We start from the raw sequence: 24,202 nt of genomic DNA, 5'->3' as shown, positions 1-24,202 counted from the left end.
AATCAGCTATACGTATACATGTATCCCCATATCTCCTACCTCTTGTGTCTTCCTCCCACCCTCCCTATCCCACCTGTCTAGGTGGACACAAAGCACCGAGCTGATCTCCCTGTGCTATGCAGCTGCTTCCCACTAGCTAGCTATTTTACATTTGGTAGTGTATATATGTCACTGCTACTTTCACTTCCTCCCACATTACCCTTTCACCTCCCCTTGGGACAATGGCTTCTTGATGATAGCAATAATGGAGTAGTTCTAGAACAAGCAAATCTCATGGTAGCTTCCCAATTTGGTAGGCAAATTCCTCATCTTATAGCTTCTTGGCAGCTCCCTTGGCAGTCCCAACTGGTTTAGGGAGGTATTCTCCGAGTTCAGCATAAAGTATATTTCTTCAGTCTTTCACCTCTAGATAAGGAGGAAATCCTTTCTGTTTAACTCTAGCTGTAGTAGATTCTATTTTCTGAAATTAGGTATTGAGTGATACAGCAAAATAAAAAGTGTCGTTTCCAGGGACTTCCCTGGCAGTCCTGTGGTTAAGACTCCACACTTCCAATGCAGGGGGTGCAGGTTTGATCCCTGGTCAGGGAACTAATATCCTGCATGCTGCACGGTGCGGCAAATAAAAAACAAAAAACAAAAAAAACCCTGTAGTCTTCAAATACTAGATTTGTTGGACTTTTCTTCCTTGAAATTCTATAGTTAATGGAGATATTCAAGTACCTCTTGGAGAAATATCACACAAGCCATCATGAAACCAGTCAGCACAAATGACCATTTTTCTTCAGCAATGCTAATCATCCAGGTGGAGGAAGAGAGAAGGCATGTTGGAGAACTGATCTAGGGGTGGAAGGTTGTGCTAAAGGTGGCAGGACAACGTTGAGGGAGTTGATTGTAGGACTGAGAAAATGTGATGACCCAGCGAGGTCCAGGATCAGTCTAAAAAGAAATAAGGACAGTAATGGGACTAACATATTGAAAGAATACAGGGAAAGGCTAGTGATCCCCAGGTGGTGGAACACTGAGTGTAATGAGTATAAAGATAGGAGGCATTTAGAAACTAGGTGGTGACAGCCAAAGAATGGAGGAAAACATCCTTGGAATTGGGATGTTAGAGACTTGGATGGGTTGTCCACATGGATGATAAGACCTCTTGGCAAGAGTTAAGGCAGAGAAGGTAAACGAGATTCAAGTTCCAAAGGCTTATATAAGTGTGGAGGAGAGAACAGAATGTAGTTTTGTGGCTGTAAGGGGAGGTTGATGGAAAGTCATATGCTAGGGGGCAGGAATCTCAGACAAAGTCTTTTGCTTAGGTTAGGTTAAAAATGAACAACAATTGGAAAGGGCAGTGGAGAACTGGGAAGATATTGGCAGTACCCTTCAACCAAGAAATATTGGAGTATGAAAGAAAGAACAATATCCTCTTTGAAAAGTGATGCAGGAGAAAGTCAGGATTTACTTAGGATTGTTCTGAAAAGATACCAAAGATATAGGAAGGTTAGCTTACTATGAAATGTGTGTGTGTGTGTGTGGCAGTGGTCCAGAAGGCATCACAGAAAGCTCTGGGAGAGAGTTCAGCTGGGGCATATTCAGAGCAGTATGAGAATGACAGGACAACAGAAGACTAGTGAGAGGATTGGCAAGACGTCTCATGCTTATAGCTGAAGGATTATAGAAATCAGCATGGATGAACTTGACAGGCTTTGAGGTTCCCATTTTAGGGTACAATGTTTTGGGGCCAGAAATGACCCTCATGGTGATTTCTAAGTATCCTGTCCTAGACTTCAAGGCAGGAAGATCTAGGTCCAGCCCCCCACCCTGGTCAGAACTGGCTCTATGGTGAGGGCTGGGCCCGGCTCTTCTTGTTTCAGGGTCTAAGAGAGGGTACACAGATTATCATCATGAGTTCCACAAGAAGGTGACAGATTCCCTAGAGAGTACAGCTGACTCTTGAACAATGTGGGAGTAAGGGGTGCTGACCCCCCCCTCCACAGTTGAAAATCTGCATATAACTTTAAAGTGGGCCCTCTGTATCTGTGGTTCTGCATCCATGGATTCAACCAACCTCAGATCATGTAGTTCTGTAGTATTTACTATTGAAAAAAAGTCCACATATAAGTGGACCCACACAGTTCAAATCTGTGTTAGTCAAGGGTCAACTGTAGTTGGTTCCATGTGTGGGGCAGGAAAACTCAAAAGGGAGCTGAGACATCTTGTTGTTTTCAGAAGGTCAGAAACAACACATCTTGTTGTTTTCAGAGGTAACTGAGGTAGTATTTTTTTAAAGTGAAGATAAGGAGCCCCTGCAAGTGAATAATAAAATACAAGTTAAGAAATTAGCAAAAGATTTAATCAGACAGTTCAAAAAGAAGACATATGAATGCCCGAAAAGCACACGAAAAGATGTTCAACATCTTTAGTCATCAGGGAAATAAAAAATGAAAACCACAATAAAATACCTTTGGAAAAACCGATAATTTCTTATAAAGTTAAACATACTTCCCTAAGACCCAACAATTCCACTCCTTGGTATTTACTTAAGAGAACAGAAAATAAAGCTTCAAAAAGGCTTGAAGCTTTATTCATCATAATCCCCACTGGAAACGGCCCAAGAGAATATATAAACTGGCAAGATGGAATACTGCTCAGCCATAAAAATGAACAAACTACTGATATGTGCAACATATAGATGAAATTCAAAATCATCTTGAGTGAAAGAAGCTTGACCCAAATGAGTACATATTGTATAATTCCCTTTATATGAAATTTGCAAACAGACAAAAGTAGTCTGTAGTGACAGAAATCAGCACAACAGTGGTTTCATCTACCAGAGGAGAAACTGATTGGAATGAAGCATAAGGGAAACATCATGGGGTGTTAGAAATGTTCTATCTTGATAGGGATGTGGGTTGCATGGCTGTATACATTTCTCAAAACACGTCCAACTGTACACTTCAAATAGGTACATTTCATTGTAGGTAAATTATACCTCAACAAAAAAGAGTAAAAAATGAAGGAATAAATAAGTTAGTCTGAAGAAAGAGCTAATAAAGGCCAACTGCTTACAGTTTGAATACCAAAAATATGACAACGATCAATGTCAACTGGAAGTATAAGTCCACAATGATGTAAAATGGTCAAAAACCAGAAAGCATGTTTAAAAAAGACACATATCATGATGTGAATCAATAACAAAACACAAGTACGAACAAAGGATGTTAGATAGATGACCATCCACCAAGGATGAAGGGGTAGTCTGTGAGAAAATGATGTTGGCCCAACATCAGAAGCACATAGATAAGACAATATAAAATTAGAGTCAGTATGTGGATTGTGGGAAAATAGAGTTTCTAGAACACGGCACAGCTGGAGGAGGACATATTTTTCAAGGACATGGTGTTGACTCTGCTGTCTTCCCACAGATGAGGACATGTCCTTGCTGATCTTGGTTCAAATATGAGAAAAGACAGTAATTCCATTTCATTTAACAGCAGTGTAGCTCATACCATACGAACTCTCCTGCTGATAATTATAAATCTGGAAAAACAACAACAACAACAACAAAAGTCACCTGAGTTCACTGGAATTCAACCAAAAGCAGGCAAAGACTACAGAAGATATGACCCTCAAAGAATGGAAGCACACTGGATGAGATCCACATTTAGTGGGCTTTGCCTCAGAAGCCTCCTCCATTTGCTTGGTGAATTGGACATGGAGCTCAAGCAGAAGGATGCAGTCTTACTGAGCTAAGGATTCGCAAGACAGAAGTAGAGTGGCTAGAGAGGCTAGAAATTGAGGACGAGACATGAGAGAGGAGAAAGCCACAGGGAGGGAGGCTCCAAATATCCCTATAAATTCATCTCAAATCCTTAACTGACCCCTAAAGTGTGAATGTGCAGAGCAAAGCTCCAAGGAGTCCAGGGGCAAAACAACAGCTGAAAGAACAGTTGAACAGACATCTCAGTAGCTGGTCGGTGCCGGAGATTGAATCAAGCAAGGTAAAGGAGCTCTTTGAACAAGTTGGGCTTCCACTGAAAACCCAGAAGTAAAGACTAAGCCTCTGGTCTAAGGTAAACTGAAATAGATCTGCTCAACAAAGCCTAAAACCAAACTTCCACAAGATCAAACTGATGAATTAGTAATTTAACTGTGCAATAACGAAAATCAGGCTAACCTATGTGTGTAAACATTTCCTTAAACCAGTAGCTCTCAAACCTTTGAAGGACTCCAAAGAACTTTCATTTATGTTGGTTACATCTACCAATATTTACTGTGCTAGAAATTAAAACTGAGAAGAAATCAATCCCATTCACAATTGCACCAAAAAGAATAAAATACCTAGGAATAAATTTTTTTTTCATTCATGTGTCATATTTATTGAGCACGGCACCTTTTTTTTTACTTGTTTAAAATTAATTTTTATTGGAGTATAGTTGCTTTACAATGTTGTGTTAGTTTCTACTGTACAGCAAGCAGACAAAGGGGCAAGGTAAAATCCCCCAAGACCAAATAAATGAAGAGGAAATAGGCAATCAACCTGAAAAAGAATTCAGAGTAATGATAGTGAAGATGATCCAAGATTTTGGAAAGAGAATGGAGGCACGGATAGAGAAGATACAAGAAATACTTAACAAGGACCTAGAAGAACTAAAGAACAAACAATCAGCGATGAATAACACAATAACTGAAATGAAGAATACACTAGAAGGAAACAAAAAGATCCTAGGAATATATTTATCCAAGGAGGTGAAAGACCTGTACACTGAAAACTATAAGATATTGATAAAAGAAACTGAAGGCACAAGTAAAAAAAAGATATTCCATGCCCATCAATTGTAAGAATATTGTTAAAATTTCCATATTACCCAATGAAATATACAGATCAATGCAATCTCTATCAAAATTTCAATAATTTTTCAAAGAAACAGAATAAACAATTCTGAAATTCATATGGAACTACAAAAGACCCTGAATAGCTAAAGCAATCTTGAGAAAAAGGAACAAAGCTGGAGGCATCACACTCCACTCTCTGATTTCAAACTACATTACAAAGCTATAGTAATTGAAACAGTATGGTATTGGCCTAAAAACAGACACACAGACCAATGGAACAGAACAGGGAGTCCAGAAATAAATCGATGCATGTATGGTCAGTTAATTTACAATAAAGGAGCCACGAATATACAATGGGGAAAGGACAGTCTCTTCAATAAATGGTGTTGGGAAAACCGAACAGCCACATGCAAAAGTATGAAACTAGATCACTATCTTACACTGTACACAAAAATCAACTCAAAATGGATTAAAGACTTGAATGTGAGACCTGAAACCATGAAACTCCTAGAAGAAAACATAAGCAGTAAGCTTCTTGACATCATCTTGGCAATGATTTTTTGGATCTGACTTCAAAAGTGAAATCAACAAAAGCAAAAAGAGTCAAACTAAAAAGCTTCTGCACAGCAAAGGATATCATCAACAAAATGAAAAGGCAACCTATCAAATGGGAGAATATATTTGCAAATCATATATCTGATAAAGGGTTAATATCCAAAATATATTAAATCATACAACTCAATAGCAAAACAACAAGCAATCCAATTAAAAACAGAGAGAAGATCTGAATAGACATTTTTCCAAGGAAGACATACAGACGGCCAATGGTACATGAAAAGATGCTCAACATTACTAATCATCAGGGAAATGCAAATCAAAACCACAGAAATATCACTTCACACCTATTAGAATGGCTATTATCAAAAAGACGAGACAGATAACAAGTGTTAGTGAGGATGTGGAGAAAAGGGACATCTGTGCACTATTGGTGGGAATGTAAATTGGTGCAGTCACTATGAAAAACAGTATAAAGGTTCCTCAAAAACTTAAAAATAGAACCACCATATGATCCAGCAATTCCAGTTCTGGTTATTTATCTGAAGAAAATGAAAACACTAATTCAAAAAATATATATTCACCCCCATATTCATTGCTGCATTATTTACAATAGCCAAGCTATGGAAACAACCTAAGTGTCCACTGATGGATGAATGGATAAAGAAGCTGTGGTATATATAATACAATGGAATATTATTCAACCATAAAAAAGAATAAAATAATGCCATCTGCAGCAACATGGATGGACCTAGAGATTATCATACTAAGGGAAGTAAGAAAGCCTGAGAAAGACAAATATTATATGATACCTCTTATACGTGAAGTCTAAAAAACAAACAAACCCCAAGCTCAAGAACAGATTGGTGGTCACCAGAGAGATGGAGGTAGTTGGTAAAATGGGTAAAGGGGGTCAAAAGGCACAAACTTCCAGCTGTAAAATGAGTAAGTCATGGAAATGTAATAACAGCAAGGTGACTATTGTTAATAATATTGTATTTCACATTTGAAAGTTGCTAAGAGAGTGGATCTTAAAAGTCCTCATTGCAAGAAAAAAAATTTTTTTGTAAATATGGTGACAGATGTTAACTACACATATGGTGATTTCACAATATATACAAATATTGAATCATTATGTTTTACACCTGAAACTAATGTCAGTTGTACCTCAATTAAGACTCAAAAAGTTTTAAATAATTTATATTTCAATTCATTTAGGAAAAAAATAAACTCATGTTAATGTAGATAGCACATTTTTTAGAAAAACTACATATGCTTCTCAAACTGTTTAAAAAAGCGAGATGTGTGGCATTATTTTGCATGATTGCAAGTCTCTTCAAAGTGTGCCATAAAAGCAGACTTCTAGATTTTCATATATGCTTTTCCATTCAGTCTGTTGCAATATCAATGTTGTTTTGATTGAAGTATATGAAGAAAATCTGATTTCACAGAATTATACATTTGGAAAAGAGAGAGATGTTTAATAGCCTTATTTAGATAACTACGGATAGTTTTCTTTTACATTTCACCAGAACTCAGCAAGTGGTAGTTCCTTAAAAGATTAATGTCACTATGGAAAACTTCGTATACTGTGTTGCATTAAAATCCATTGGTCTATCTTGCACTTTGAATGGATCTTTTACCCATGCACGATTTTGTATTCAATAACTGATGCATTGGTCATTTAGAACATATTGGTTCACTGAGTCAGGCAGCTCTTCCAAAGGTCGATAAAATTTGTTATACAGTATCAAAAATTCACTTTGATTAATGTCATCACCAATCCTCCTACCAGAAATGTCTCCAAGTATTGGGAAGATGTTTTGCTTCAAAGCTGAAATTTTATCATTGGCAGCACATACTCTTCCTTGAAGTGACAGGCTCACTTTGTTCATTTTTGAGAAAATGTGTGCCCAGTCCTCAAGCCTGAATAACTATAGTTTATCTGTCATTCATTCTTTAAAATAAAAATAGTTGCAAAATGCAGCCAGTTCAATATGCAACTCCAATGCACTAGTGCTTTTCCTTGAGACAACCCTCAAACTTGGGCACGCATAAAAAATCTTAAAAATCACATGTACTTAAAGGTCAAGATTTAAAGACATTAATAATTTTTACTGCTTCATCAGGACTTTAAAAAATGAAAGTGGTGTTTTATTTTCTTACTGTGTGTGTATTTAGGCAAAGAAACTGAAGTGCTTGCAGTTTTACTCACCATTGCTTCTGGACCATCGAAGCAAATGTCAACACAGCGGGAAAAAGTAAATAAGGAAAATAGCTTTGGCCTTGCCGACCCCTCGAAAAGATTTTAGGGTGCCCAAGGGTCTGCAGCCCACACTGTGAACTGCTGCCTTAAACTCAAGTGCACTGATTGTGAATATAATTCTGGAATGGTGACAGAGGCTTGAGTAGGAAGGCGTGTAAGAATAACAAAAATTGGGCTTTTTTCTCAACTCTGGCAGGAGTCATGGACAGTGTGCCTTGTAGAGACCCGAAGCGCAAGGGAAAATCCCTTCAGATTTGCTGCATCTGTTCCTGTAGTCTGCAGCTGTCTTTCTTTCCTTTTTTTTGGCCGCGCCATGTGGCTTGTGGGATCTCAGTTCCCCGACCAGGAACTGAATTTGCACCCTCGGCAGCGAAAGCACGGAGTCCTAACCACTAGACCGCCAGGAAATTCCCTGCAGCTATCTTTCTATCAATAAATTCTATAATCCTTCACTAATTTAACCAGAAATGAATAGCAGGGATGAACGGACTCTTTTGGCCCATCGAGAATCCCAACACTGCATACACATTATCTCATTTAATCGTCACAAGAAATCACGAATACTTCCTCTCCTTCCTGCTTTACTTGCTTTTTTTAACAATATTAAATTTGGCACCTGGAGTCACAGAAGAGATACTGGAAGGTTCCCCTTACCTTAGTGCCCTAAGGGGTGTGTCTTTTTCAGCAAACATCATACTTAGCCTACCAGTTCTCTCAACACCATTTGTGTCAGTCTTTCTTAACCTCGGATGCACAATGGAATTACTTGGGGAGTTTTAAAAAAGACTGATGCCTTGGTGCCATCCCCAGAGATTATGATGGAAGTTCCCTGGGTGCAGACAGGGCCTGGAGAGACTTTACAAGGGGATTCTCATGTGCAGCCAAAAGTGTAAATCACTATTTTGGATGAGGTGTGAAGGATGCCGGTATAACCACTGACATAAACACTTACCAAAGTCATTGCTTCTCTGCCTATGGCCGATGTTTAGAGTTTGCATTACAAAGTTAGAAGCATGCTTATCTCATCTAAAAGATAGCACTTGTTTCTCCTCAGGAGAAAGACACAGAAATAATGCAAGGCAACTATCTTTGTTAATCAGAATCAATTTTACTGGTGAATGTGCAGCGTGAAGATGGATTTCTCATATTTAAAAAAAATTTTTATTGAAGTATATTTGATTTACAATGTTGTATTAGCTTCTGGTGTACAACAAAGTGATCAGACACACACACACATTCTTTTTCATGTTCTTTTCCATTATAGTTTATTACCGGTTATTGAATATAGTTCCCTGTGCTATACAGTAGGACCTTGTTGTTTATCTACTTTATATATAACAGTTTGTATCTGCTAACCCCAAACTCCTAATTTATCCCTCCCCCACCCCCTCTCCCCTTTGGTAATCATAAATTTATTTTCTATGTCTGTGAGTCTGTTTCTATTTTGTAAATAAGTTCAATTGTATCATATTTTAGGTTCCACATATAAGTGATATCATACGGTATTTGTCTTTCTCTTTCTTAGTACACTTAGTATGATAATCTCTAGGTCCATCCATGTTGCTGTAAATGGCAATGTTTCATGATTTTTTATGGCTGAGTAGTATTCCATTCCATTCCACAGCAAAGGAAACCACAAACAAAACGAAAAGACAACCCAAGGACTGGGAGAGAATATTTGCAAATGATGCAACCAACAAGGGCTTAACTTTCAAAATATACAAATAGCTCATACAACTGAATATCAAAAAAACAAACAACCCAATCAAAAAATGGGCAAGAGATCTAAATAGACATTTCTCCAAAGAAGACATACAGATGGCCAATAGGCACATGAAAAGATGCTCAACATCACTAATTGTTAGAGAAATGCAAATCAAAACTACAATGAGGTATCACCTCACACCAGTCAGAATAGCCATCATTAAAAAGTCTACAAATAACAAATGTTGGAGATGGTGTGGAGAAAGGGAACCCTCCTACACTGCTGGTGGGAATGTAAACTGGTGCAGTCCCTATGGAAAACCGTATGGAGGTTCCTTAGAAAACTAAAAATAGAGTTGCCATATGATCCAGCAATCCCAGTCCTGAGCATATACCCAGAGAAAACTAATTCGAAAAGATACAGGCACCCCAATGTTCACAGCAACCCTATTTACAATAGCCAAGACATGGAAGCAACCTAAATGTCCACTGACCGATGAACAGAAAAAGAAGATGTGGTAAACATACATCCACACACACACGTGTGTGCACACACAATGGAATACACGTCTATTATTATCATGTCATTTCTGAAGATGCTCAGCCTAGGGCTTTGTTTTTCTGTTTGTTCTATGGCTGTGTCGAAGCTTGGGGGAAATTTAATTTCTGTGCACAGAGTTTGGAGTTTTGTTTTGTTTGTCTGTCTCTCTCTCCATCAGAAGTGACAAGTTTCCCTGTAGGGTGATGTTGTACTTAGGCAGCAGTACCCAGGGACTAACAAACTGATTTCAAATGGCACTGAAACACTGTCATCTGTCTGACCACAGATCAAATCCGAATCCTTCTCTCTGAGTATCTTTCGATGCGTCTGTGAGTCTCATGGAATTCCATTTGACTCCTGGGCAGGCTATTCAGTGGGTTTCTGATGCCCTCTGAGAGTAAGCATGGATTCAAAGGCTTGGAGAAAAGAGCCACCTCCTTCTTGGAAAAGTGGAATGGGAAGAAATACTCTCATTTCTCAATAAGTGGCAGCAATTTAGAAGACCATCCTGTGAAGGGACTGATTTCCAAGGCCCTCTAGAGGAATGCTCCTTGGAGCATTAGAGCAGTAGTCCTTGGAGCAGCAGTCCTTGGAGCAGTAGTCCTCCTACTGGCTACTGGTCCCTGGACCATTTGTTAGTGGTTCACAAAGAAATAGGGAGCTGGCCCCAGAATGTAAATCATTAATGTCAATAAATGCATTATTTAGTTTGATAGTTTTTGATAGCAAAACTTTCTCAGCAAAGGAAGCAGCGCATTGATTTACATTCTGATGTAAGCTCCTTATTTTATCATGGACCAGTGCTCTGAGTTGCTTTGCTCCAAGAGGAGGGCCAGAGGAGAGACACTTGTTTCTTTCTCTCTATGGGAACAATTAGGAACTTAAGAATTAGAAAAAGGAAACACAGCAGACTTTTCCAAAGGCACAGTAGCTCTTGTACTAGTCTGAGTAGCCTCAGTTATTGCTAGATTTCTGTAATCAGACAGCCTATGCAGACTGGGTCACTAGTTTTGCTAAAGACTTGGTAAAGTTCTAGACAGGCAGCCTAGACTAAGTAATGTCTTAGGCTGTAAAGAAGGCCCAAGGCTGTTAAAATAGGCTTGGCCAGAACATATGCCAGTTGTCATGTAGGGCAGTGAATGTGAGTTAACTGCAACTTGTGAGGACTCTGATGTGTTCCTGGACCATTCTCTTCTTGTAGAAAGCTCTGAACTCAGTTCATGAAGAGTCACAAACAACAGTCAGTTGGCCTGCTTCACCAAAAACCAAATTGTATCCAGGTCGGTAGCTGTTTCTTTGGAGTCATCTCATTTCAAGAGAAATGGAATAACTCAAGAGCCTTCTAATGTTTTAGCTCAGGTGTAACAGTTAGAAGTCCCGGGCAAGGACATGACCTTGCTATTGATTACCCGTCTCAAGACTAACGAAGAGCATCTAAGTACTTAAGAAGAATCAATGTTGATTCTGATTTTTGAAGTTCATTCTGAATAACACGCGATCTGTCACAGCACTCCACTGTATCTGTCCTTTGAGGTGCGCTGCACTGTGAATACTAATCATTCATGGATTCATTCATTCACCAGGAGTATATTGCAATTAGCATACTTCATTGATCCTGAGATGCACTTTCCCCCCCCCCACATTTTAACATCTCTGAAGTGGAGAGTGTCTTACAATCAGTGACATTTTTTGAGTCTAAGTCCTGGTGGGAAATGGATGGCAGCTTCTAGTGGGAATTGAAGACGACATAATGAAAGGATTACTTATAATGGGTGAGCATGGTAAAAGGAACCATTAAGGGATATTGAAGCACTCCAAAGCTAGTAGCATCAGAGGACATTTACCACCCTAGGCCGGAAGGGCAAGCGGAGGAAGTGATAACCGGAACTCAGAGAGAACTCTACGTATAGTTTTAGGACAGACCACCTAAGCAGAGCTGTGATAGAGGAACACAGCCTTTAACAACCCTCAGCTCAGCAGGGAAGGAGCATGGGGAATAAATACCCTGAACTTTCTCTCCTCCTGTTCTCTGATCTCCCACTATTGGCTCCAGTTGGCCAAACCCAACTGAAAACCAGAGGGTGAAGGAGCAAAGCACAATTTCGAAAATTGCAGAGAGGGACTCTGGTTGGGCAGACAGAGGTCACCCAGCACAGTTCATCCCTTCTACCCTCAGAATCTACTCTTTTTTTTTTTTTTAAAGGAGATGTTGGGGGTAGGAGTTTATTAATTAATTTATTTATTTTTGCTGTGTTGGGTCTTCGTTTCTGTGCGAGGGCTTTCTCTAGTTGCGGCGAGCGGGGGCCTCTCTTCATCGCAGCCTCTCTTGTTGCGGAGCATAGGCTCCAGACGCGCACGCTCAGTAGTTGTGGCTCATGGGTCTAGTTGCTCCGTGGGCATGTGGGATCTTCCCGGACCAGGGCTCGAACCCGTGTCCCCTGCATTGGCAGGCAGATTCTCAACCACTGCACCACCAGGGAAGCCCCAGCATCTACTCTTTTGTCTGAATAAAAATCTCATGTCCCCATCACCTACTGAAGTCAGCAAACTAGAGCCAACAGCCTGGCCGTTTGTTTTTGTCAATAGCCTTATTGGGACAAAGGCACACACATTTTTAACATATTGTTTATGGCTGGTTTTGCTCCACAATAGCAGAGATGAGTAGTCGCAACGAAGACTGGACAGCCCATAAAGCCTGAACTATTGACTATCTGTCAGATACTATCAGAACATTTCCTGACCGTCGACTACTGGATCAGTTCTCATACGCCCACCTGAAACTTAAAATCTTAGCTACCACCAGCGCTCTTCCCAGAAGCTAGCTGGAGAAAAAGGGTGGAAGAAACAGTTAATCAAGACCAAAAAAAGATGCTTCAAACCCACTTATGTAGCTGGTCATGAGATCTGCGTTAACAATCATTTCAAATTCTCCTGACTCTCTGCCAGCACTTCAGCTGAATTGCTTTACCTGGAGGATGGACCCAAACCTTCATTCGGGAAGGATCTGATTCCTTAGTGGCCGTTTTTATTGGGTTGCTGCAGTTTTCCCCTGGCCAGGATGACTGAGCAATGGAGTACCGAGAGATGCCTCAATAAATCCCCTGAGCTCTGGCCATAGTTCTCCTTGTAAACCATTGTGGATGAGCAACGCAATTTCCTCTTGATAATCACCTGAGCTAGTACAGGTAACCTCTTCTCTACCTGTAGGTTTAGTGGTGTGAGGAGCGCCATATATTTAAGAGGCATCCTCAGCTTCCAATATAATAGAACCATGACTGTTTCCTATGTAAAAATGCTAGTGCCTTCCTTGGACACCACAGCCCCTTAGGCTCACTGAACCCAAGTTCAGGCAGACATATAGGAAAAACTACTTAAGTAGGCTATTAGGTATAACAATGAGAAGGGCCATCCCCATTTGCACATCTTTGTCCCTTAACCCATGGGTTTTGGCTACAAGGGCTACAGCACCATATTTTGGCTGCTGATTTAAAGCGTATACTCTATCACGTAAGATTCTCTCCAGCCTCACTAAGCATTGTATATCAGCTCATTCTATAATTGAGCTTTGAGTAAACCATTGCATTCTTCTATCAAACCAGCTATTTTCAGGTGCTGAGACACACGGTAAGACCAATGAATTCCATAGCATGAACTCCCAGATGCACTTTCTTCACTGTAAATTGAGTTTCTACGTCAGAGGAGAGACCATGTAACGTCTTCTTTGAGTCTAAGTATAATGGTGCATTCACATGACAGAGAACAGTTTATCTTTACTCTCTTATCTAAGAAAAGATCACCATCTCTCTGGCTCTTTGTTATAATGGGCTCCAGAGGAATCTTGATTGTCTTTACATATGGAATAGCAGACTCATCCACCATATTGATGACATTCTTGCTATTCCAGATGTGCTGTCTTTACCAGAGCAAAGCAATAAAGTCTCTGGTACCTGGTACCCAAATATTGACTGGGAAAATTTTTTTTCATTCCTATCAGCAAAGATAATCAGAAGCAGGGGTGTCTATTGTAGAGACCAAAGGGAATCTTTTTAAGGGAACATACTTCTTTCAATGACCATCTTTGCACATTCTGAGAAACCTAAAAGAGAAATCCCTCTTAATTTCTGGCTAACTGGTTTTTTTCTGGGTATTAGAGGCACAAATATTGGAAGATCATTTTTTTCCCATTCATTCCAACAGACTAAGCATCTACTACTTTGCCACATGCCTGTAATGCTCCTCAAACACAGAGCTAAAATTCTATTTTGAGAGCCTACTTCTTAAGAACACCCCAATACCAATTACTATATCAGTTAGGGTCCCAGACAGAAACAAATGGAACACTGAAACTGTCACTGTGACACTGAGGAAAAATTAATTAAAAACTATTTATAAAGGTGTGGTCAAGGTTAAGGGAAAGTAATGAGGGATGGTGAAACTGGCCACAGTCGAGGACTTTACCACTCATAGGCCTGAAGGGGTGAAGGGAGGGAGTGGTGACCGTAGGTCCAGCTGGAGGAGAAGGCCACCTGCCAGGAGATATAATCCTGAGCAGAGGAATGTAACCCCTAGCACTGTGTGACCCAGCAGGAAAGAGCCAAGGGAAGAACTGTATCAATCTCACTTTCTTCCCACCATTCAATCTCCTACTGGTTCCTTCCTTTGGCCAATCCCAACCCAAATCCACAGGGCAAGACAGCCCCAATGAAGCAGTTCGTTAAGGTTGGCCTCTTGGGGCATAGAGCAGTGTGAAGAAGGGCAAAGAGAAAAAAAAAAGCAGAGACAGAGGTAGAACATCCAGAACAACATCTTACTGTTATAATTGGCTGCATTTTCCCCCTTTTTTAGTGGTATATGAAGCCCTGATGCACCTCACAATCAGTGGCTTCTTAAAGTCAATGAATTTCAGCATGTACAAGGTATCAGAGAACTTTAGAACTCGAGGGAATGTTAGATTGTACTTAGTCTAAGCCCCTCAGTTTATAGATGAGAAAACTGAGGCTCAGAGAGTGGAAACGTCTTGCTCAAAATCCACAACAAGTAGCAGAGCTATTACCCTCTTTCATCCTTCTGCAGGATGAACAAAAATGTATTCCTGACTCAGGCCTCACATTTTTCACTGGCCTAAGCCAAGCTGGTCTCCAAATGCTTTTCTCCACACCTGATTATCATCAGCCACACAAGTGCTAAATATTGACTGACAGTAGAAGAGACATCATCTAGAAGATGTCTGTCTGACTGACTGGTATTATGGAATAGAGCTTTTAGGGGCTCTACTTCCTCAGGCTTAGAGGAGACTGTATCTAGGTTCAGTCGGTCCTCATTGGATTCAGCAGGTTGGAAGACTCATCCATAATAAAAAAAAAAAAAAAACAGCCAGCTCTTCATTGCACGTACTCTGAAATGAGGTCAGCTACACACTGGGGAATGTCTTCAGGATAGTAACAGGAGAACACAAGAAAAAAAAGGATGCTAGTAAACATCCATGTGTTTATGGGGAGAAATCAAAATTGAGGAAGAGAAAGGACTCAAAGAAAAGACTGATTGATTGCAAATCAAAACTACAATGAGGTATCACCTCACACCTGTCAGAATGGCCAACATCAATAAGCCTACAAATAATAAATGCTGGAGAGGGTGTGGAGAAAAAGGAACCCTCCTACACTGTTGGTGGGAATGTCAATTGGTGCAGCCACTATGGAGACAGTATGCAGGTTCCTTAAAAAACTAAAAATAGAGCTATCATATGACCCTGCAATCCTACTCCTGGGCATATCTCCAGAGAAAACGCTAATTCAAAACGACACACGCACCTCAATGTTCATAGTAGAACTATTTAAAACAGCCAAGACATGGAAGCAACCTAAGTGTCCATCAGCAGATGAATGGATAAAGAAGATGTGGTATACACACACGCTTACACACACTGGAATATTACTCAGCCATAAAAAGAATGAAACAATGCCATTTGCAGCAACATGGATGGACCTAGAGATTATCATACTAAGGGATGTAAGTCAGACAAAGACGAATATCATATGATATCATTTATATGTGGAATCTAAAAAAATGATACAAATGAACTTATTTACAAAACAGAAATAGACTCACAGACATAGACAACAAACTTATGGTTACCAAAGGGGAAAGGGGGAGGAGGGATGTTAGGAGCTCAAGATTAAAATAGACACACTACTATATAAAAACAGATAACCAACAAGGACCTACTGTATAGCACAGGGAACTATACTCAATATCTTATAATAACCTATAATGGAAGAGAATATGAAAAAGAATACACACACAACTGAATCACTTCACTGTACACCTGAAACTAACACAACATTGTAAAGCAATCATATTTCAATAAAAATTTTAAAAAAAGACTGATAAATGGGGTGTGTCTTAGGCCAATGTTCACATCAACTACAACTAACAGTCTTTTAAGTATCAAGTACCTTAAATATCAAGGTCCCGTCTGCCATATTCTCTACACCAGTGCTTCTTAAAGTTTATTGTGCTTGCAAATCAACTAAGGGCCTTGTTCTAATGAATATTATGATTCATTCTGGCTTGGGACCCAACATTCCTCATTTCCAACAAGCTCCGAGGTAAAGCTAATGCTGCTGGTTCATGAATCACGCTTTGAGAAGCAGGTCTCCAGCTCATAACAAGCACAGAATTTCTATCTGGGGTACATTTTGGTGAAGAACAAAGAGCATGGGCTTTGGGATCTGAAATGGGGAGCTCCATGTAGGGTGAGGCTCTATTATACTCTAGCTGGGTTATTTAACCTCTCTGAGACTCATGTCTCTTTTTTTGGGTCCTTTGTCTCTTTAAAACACAGATAATAAATTAGATAACAATTTGTAAAGCCCCTGACGTACACTAGGTGCTCAATAAATGTCACTTCTGCTCCCTTCCCTTGTCACTACCCATGATTTACTGAGGGGAAGGCAAAGGGAGTGATGGTGTCAGGGTTCAGCTTTACAGGAAAATAAGTGAGCAAGAACCAAAATGAGGGTTAGATTCAACAGCTAAGCACCAAGAAGAGTTGTTCAACGTCATCCTAGCCTTAGAAACAGACACCAGATAGTCATCCAATCTGTGTCTCAATTCAGCAAATGAGCTTCGCTCCAAAGACAAATAAGTATAAAAACAGGAGGAATAGGTGACACACAATGCATCTTCAAGGATATGCATCTTCAAGTACCCAGGAATAACTTGTCATAGAACACAGGAGAGATCTTAGGAAAGTGAATTTAATGAAAAAGACATTACACTTTGCAGTAAGTACAGAGTGGCACAAAGCTTTGGTCTGGGGTGCATATTCCATACAGAAGCTTAGAAGTAGGCATGTTAAGTATTTAAGCATGGCTACTAATTTTGTACTAAATGTGGCAAAACAAGTAAATAGGAACAGTCATTTGTAGCCAACAATAGAACCAAGAAAACTAGCAAAATGAATGTAGACCTCCCATCATCTCCAGGGAATTTTCTTTTTTTTTTTTTTTTTTTTTTTTCCCCCCAGCCATGAGGCTTGTGGGATCTTAGTTCCCTGACCAGGGATCGAACCCGGGGGGCCCTTGACAGTGAGAGCACGGAGAACTAACCACTGGACCGCCAGGGAATTCCCAAGGGAATTTTTTAAAAATTATTGTTTCTTAGATCTTTCAACCTTCTCTCCCTCTCCCCCCCTAAAAACAGTGATACTGTATCGTGCACTTAAAAATTTGTTAAGAGGGTAGATCTCACATTAAGTGCTCTTACCACAATGAAAAAAAGACATAAGTGAGTTACCAAGCCACAAAAAGGCATGGAGGAACCTTAAATGCATATCGATAAGTGAAAGAAGCAAGTCGGAAGAGGCTATAACCTGTATGATTCCAACTATATGACATTCTGAAAAAAGGCAAAACTATAGGGCCAGTGGTTGCAAGAGGTTGGAGCACAGGGGATTTTCAGGGCAGCAAAATGATTCTGTATGATAATGTAATTGTGGATACATGATATTAGGCACTTGCTAAAACCCATACAACTGTAAAACACCAAGAATGAGCCCTAATATAAACTATGGACTTTAATTAATAATAATGTACCAATATTGGTTAATTAATTATAATAAACATACCACACCAACGAAAGATGTTAATTACAGGAGACACTTGCAGGCGGAGGGGAGTGGTAGTATATGGGAACTCTTACTTTCTGCTTAATTTTTCTGTAAACCTAATGCTGCTCTAACTTCTCAGTCTAAAGTCAATTAATTGAAAAATAAACAAAGAGATCAACTTCGTATCAGAGCAGGAGCTTAGGAGAGTAAATTGGCAGCCAAAGCAGGTGGGTGCCAGTGACAAGGCAGATATAGGTGACCTGGTCATTGGCAGAGTTTGGAAAATTACCGCTCATACTTCTTCCCAAGGAGAGCTACCATTCCAATGTCCCAGTAACCCAGTGATCCTCAGCTGTTCTTAGGGTATTGAAAGTGTGTCTTCCCTCTCCAGTCCACTAAACCCTTGGACTCATCTTCAGGCCCGGAGCAAAACAGCCTGCCTGTGACAACTACACTCAATCCAGGAACGGGGACCTAGCGCATTCAGAGTTGGGCCAGTTCTTGCCCTGATGATGTGGTGCCCGTCTCAGAGGTTCTTTAAATATTTGTACACCATTTACTTTGAGGGATCCTGCCTGGTGGAAGGGATAAAGGAAATCTCCAATGGAGGGGAATCTCCAGTGGAGGCAAACCCCCTTTTCCCTATGTCCTTAGCAATTCATGCCTGGCCCAAGTTATATCCCCCATTCAGCAAAACAGAAACCCTGTCTCTAATCAGACCTGCCTTTCATCAACCATGAACTGCTCTTCAGCTATGGGGTCCCCTCCTCACTTATCTACTCAAGCAGACATTATTTCTTCCTGCTAATACCATACTTTTCTTGAGAGGAGTTCCCCACCTCATTACCTTTTCAGGGATGTTTAGTACCCCTTAAAATTTGACACCCTGGGAAGCAGCCAGGGCAACCCCCCTCACCCCAACCTGGCTTTGTGCATTCAGATGCTTTGCAAACAAATGACTCTAACAGAGCTGGGTTCGGAGGTGACAGGAAAGAGCTGAAAATTAATAGGAACATTTCCATTAATCCAAGTGGCATAAAGCATTGAGGGCCTCTCCTAAGGTTCCGGGCTGCACCCCATCAGTCAGAGGCACAATGTAAGACGATATTTAGGAATCAAGGAGGACAAATTAACTGTGGGTAGTGAAGAAGGTCAAAAGCAAGAAGATTCAGGAAAGTCTAGACATTTCTTTCTTCATATCAACTGAAAGCCAATGATCTCTCTTCAAAAATGTTAATTTATGAATAATGAATATTGGGAAGGATGGAAAAGAAAATATATTCCCAACACTCAGTCACTCTAACTACAGTTCAAACATAAATGATTGACATAAACTGTTTTGTGGTGGAATGGCTCCCTTCCTTCCTTGTTTCCAAATGTGAAAGATTAAAAAAATTTTACTGTTAGGACTCATCAGTTCCCATGGATCTGCACAGACAAGTTTCAACTTTCTGAAGACAAAATGAACCTCTGGCTAAGCAGAAAAACATGCTAAGAAAGAACAATCAGATTCCTTTCCCAAAGTAAGCAGATCTAACAATAAAGGGATAAAAAGAAAATATTTTGATTCAAATCCATATCTAGTTCTCTGCCCTTCTATGGACTTTTTTTCCTCAGCAAACGCCCATGATTTAAACTTTTGCTATAACTATTATAATAAAATATTTTACTTGTTTTATTAGTGTCTGCCTCAATCAGAGAAAAAGGAAAACGATTAGAGACAATTATCCTCTTGTGCTGAAATACTGGAAAGAAAAATATGATCTACTCCCTATATGCATATTTTGTCACTTATAGGCAATACTAACTATATATTCTACCTCCCTTTTCCAAGTATGAAAGGAACCCTCTGCTGGAATAGTTCAATAAATTCTAATGTGGTAAATGAGGTACAATTGCTAATCTTTGAAACACTACGCATTCCTCATAATGACAACAGCAGTTTGTATTTCTATGGAATTTCTTTTGAGAGAATGGTAAATTTCCTTCTGTAGATAAAAAGTGTGATTGTGAACGACATCCCTGTGAAGAAGGTAGGTTTGGTCTCCCTGACATAGGGGATAAGCAATGGGCCATAGAAAGAGATGGTCATTACACTGAAAGAACGTTAAGGAAAAGGGTGGAAAGATAGTTTGCTTATGGGTTCCACAACATCTTAACAAAAAACTGACCAGTTTTTCTCTCCCTCAAATTAAACACTTTTGCAAAACTTACTATCTAATCAGATGCAGTAGGAAATTCCACAATGCGTGACATAGCAGAGTAAGGGGTTTTTTTTGTATTGTTGCTATACACTGGAGACCACTTCATTGTACATAGAATGATTAAGACCTAGCCAAGCACCCAGGAAAAGAAGGGCCTAAGAGATTATGAAGTACAGACTGCTATCTCTAGATCACTAATAATGACCTTTTATTTTCACAGTGGGTTAAAATTTACAAAGCATATTCATATATATGCCCTCATTTGATATCTTCAATTACTACAAGGCAGCCCAATTATCCCTATTTTACAGGCAACTAGATCAAGGACTAGATTGGATAATTAACTTGACTGAGGTCACATGGCTGGTAAGTAGTCAAGACTTGAGCTTATGTCAATCTGAGTTCAAGTTTAGGCTCCTTCCACCTCACCATGGTTGCCTTGCAATTAATAATGTCCAGGTTAGCCAAAGCCAATCTGTCATCACGATGTAGAGTTGGTCCAAATAATATAGTCAAGATAATTTGTCCTCTAATGCAGCCTTTCTCAAACTGTGATCCACTTTATTAGAATCACCTAAGAAGCTTGATAAAAATGATGAAGTTTTCTGGAGATTTTGTTCAGTAGGTTTGGAGCACTGCTCTGGAATCAGTGTATTAAATTCACACCCCAGATGATTCAGATAATCTTTTGGAATCCTTGACGTGGCCCAATTTCCACGGCTCTTGCTCAAACCTTGCAAGATCTGATTTTTGTTATAGTTTTGCCTACATGAACTTCCTCGTCCTATTTATTTTCTTTAATTTCAGAGGCCATAAATATACCATTGTGGGAGGAAAGCCCTTCTGCCAACTTCTAAAGGCAATGCTCAGTTTAGTGTGAAATATCTACGTGGAAGAAAAAACAAACACTGATCACAGCTCAAAATGCCACAGTATTTCTTTCTGTGGTGCTTCTGGGACTTGATATCTTCATCCACTTTGCTTCTAAAAGTGGGCTTTGCCCTTATTTTTTCCACAGGTTTCTCCTCCCCTGCACAATAGAAACCTTGGGGTAGCAGGTGATGCTGCTGCTGCTATTACTGTGAATCAGGGGGGCTCAATTCACACATTAGTTATGTATCAATACTTAACGATGACTGGTCATATATTTGTTTAAATTTCTTAAGGAAAAGGACGCCAAAATAAAAAGTCCCATCAAAATATCTTTGCTGTTGGTGCTTTTGTGACCTAGAAAATCTACATCCTGATAAATTCCAATGACAGTAACAACACAAGCAAAATGAGAGCTGATACACTGGATCTTCCACATATCCTGCAGGTGCTATTTACAAACTGAATGGATAAAGTCAGGCTTGTAAGGTTGCCCGTGTCCCTTTACAACTTGTCTGATTCAACTGAGGGAAGACTGAGGGCTGCTCCAAATAAGGAGTAGGATCCTCCAGGCAAGGCCATGGTCTCTTCTTCTGAGAAGCTGAGATGCTGGGCTGGAGAGCACACTCTGTGCTTTTATCTATGCCAAGAGAAGCCGGAATGAGCTGTTTAGGGTTGTAACTAAGCTACTTATAGAAACGTTGATTTTAAAAGACCAATCGGCAATCACAGTCGGAGATTTTTCTTGATCTATGTGGGTCCCAGTTTCCTTATCCGGTCTAACATTCTCTGATGTTACTTTTTTTTTTTTTTTTTTCATTTTCACTTAATCCACAAATGTTTTCAAATTACCTACTCTGAACTAAGCACAGGGGATATAGCTGTGAAACAATTTAAATATAAATATTGTCTCTGCCCTTCTGAATCTTACATTCTAGGGATGTCGTGGGGAGTGAACTGACACAGGCATTAAAGGACTCATTACGTGAATAATTTATGAAAATTGCGATGTATGTAATGAAGGGGAAAGAGAGGCAGGCTATTGTGACCTAGTCAGGCAGAGGGAGGTCAGGAGAGGTTTCCCCGAGCAGGTAACGTTCAAGACCTGGATGATGAAGGGAAATCAGGCCGATGAGGAAGAGGAGCAAGCAGATTCCTTTGCAAAGGCCATGAGATGGAATAAAGGCTGGCACGACTGAGAAGCAGAAAAATGCATTGCGTGGCTGAAGAGCAGGGGAGGGAAAGAGGCATGGCCCGGGGTGAGCTGGAGAGGAGGAAGCAACCATCTCAGACAGGGCCTGGCAGGCCCTGAGCAAGAATTTGGATTTTATTCGCAGGGCAATGGAAAGCCACGGAGGGTTTTAAAGCATGATCAGATGTGCATTTTTTAAAAGATCACTCTGAGGATGTACAGATAGACAATGATGAGAAAGTATAGCTAGTGGCAGAAGTCGAATTTAGGTGGTAGGTATAAGTGCTCACTGTAAAATTATTTCAACTTTTCTGCATGTTTGATTGAACATTTTAAACATTTTAAAATAACATGTGGGGAAAATCTGGCCACCGTATGGAGAGTGGATTGAGGGAGGGCAAGAGTGGCTGCAAAGATAGCAGGTAGGAGACCTGTAATAATCGTAGAGAGACATAATGGTGGCTTGTGCTCGGGTGGTGGCATGGAGATGGTGAGAACTGGACAGGCTTTTGAGATATTTAGGAGGTAGAATCAATATGATCTCCTGATTGATTTTGCCTCAGGGTAAGGAAGAGGCATAAATCAAAGATCACTCATTTGAAAAGATATATGAACCCAATGTTCACAGCAGCACTATTCACAATAGCCAAGGTGTGAAAGCAACCTAAGTGCCCATCAACAGATGAATGGATAAAGAAGCTGTGGTAGATATATACAATGGAATATTACCCAGCCATAAAAATGAACAAAATTTTGCCATTTGCAGCAACATGGATGGACTTGGAGGGCATTATGCTTAGTGAAATAAGTCAGAGAAAGACAAATACTGTGTTTTCACTTATATGTGGGATCTGAAAAATAAAATGAACGAACAAATAACAAAACAGAAACAGGGGACTTCCCTGGTGGTGCAGTGGTTAAGAATCCGCCTGCCAATACAGGGGACATGGGTTCGAGCCCTGGTCCCGGAAGATCCCACATGCCATGGAGCAACTAAGCCTGTGTGCCACAACTACTGAGCCTGCGCCCTAGAGCCCACGAGCCACAACTACTGAGCCCGCGTGCCACAACTACTGAAGCCCACATGCCTAGAGACTGTGCTCCACAAGAAGAGAAGCCACTGCAATGAGAAGCCCGCGCACTGCAATGAAGAGTAGCCCCCGCTCGCCACAACTAGAGAAAGCCCGTGCGCAGCAACGAAGACCCAATGCAGCCATAAATAAATAAAGCAATTAATTAATTAAATAAAAAAAAACAGAAACAGGTTCACAGATACAGAGAGCAAAGTAGTGGTTACCAGAGGGGAGTGGGATGGGGGGAGGGGCAAAACAGATGAAGGGAGTTAAGAGGTACAAACCACTAGGTATCAAAGAAATAAGTTACAAGGATGTAATTGTACATCACATGGAATATTCTCAACATTTTAGAATAACTGTAGTATAAAAATAGCAAATTACTATGTTGTACAGCTGAAACTAACATAATATTGTTACGTCAGCTATATGTCAATTAAAAAAAAGATCACTATCCAGTGCCTAGTTAGCATAACCTGGTGGATGATGGTACCAGGTACCGAGACAGGATGTACTGGAGTAGAAAGACATGGGTGTAAGAGAGAAGGTAGAATAAAGAGTTCATTTTTGACTATGTCTAGAGCGTGAGCTATCTTGGTGGAGATATCATATAGGCGGTTGGATCTGGGGCTGAGAGGAAGGATCTGGGTTGGGGATGTGAATCTGTAGTTACATGCATATAAATAATCATAAAACCATGAGCATGGGGCTTCCCTGGTGGCGCAATGGTTGAGAATCCGCCTGCCGATGCAGGGGACGCGGGTTCGTGCCCCGGTCCGGGAGGATCCCACGTGCCGCGGAGCGGCTGGGCCCGTGAGCCATGGCCGCTGAGCCTGTGCGTCCGGAGCCTGTGCTCC

The 24,202-nt window shown here is 40.3% G+C and overlaps 1 protein-coding gene across 7 annotated transcripts in view; it reads right to left on the bottom strand.

Annotated features, from left to right (window-relative positions):
- Positions 1-459: 459 nt before the first annotated feature.
- The window catches only part of SYTL5 (synaptotagmin like 5), a 136,781-nt gene continuing 113,038 nt past the window's right edge, over positions 460-24,202 (bottom strand). For all 7 annotated transcript variants that reach the window (XM_024116471.2, XM_024116475.2, XM_024116476.2 and 4 more), the window contains one exon: positions 460-936. Coding sequence is in view for 1 of the 7 variants with exons in the window: in XM_024116475.2 (XP_023972243.1) it covers positions 932-936 (5 nt within the window). In the remaining 6 variants the exon portion in view is untranslated. The remainder of the gene's footprint in view (positions 937-24,202) is intronic.

Source organism: Physeter macrocephalus, chromosome 21, assembly GCF_002837175.3.
Source record: "Physeter macrocephalus isolate SW-GA chromosome 21, ASM283717v5, whole genome shotgun sequence".
Classification (NCBI taxonomy): domain Eukaryota; kingdom Metazoa; phylum Chordata; class Mammalia; order Artiodactyla; family Physeteridae; genus Physeter; species Physeter macrocephalus.
This window is presented reverse-complemented; position numbering and strand designations above follow the sequence as displayed.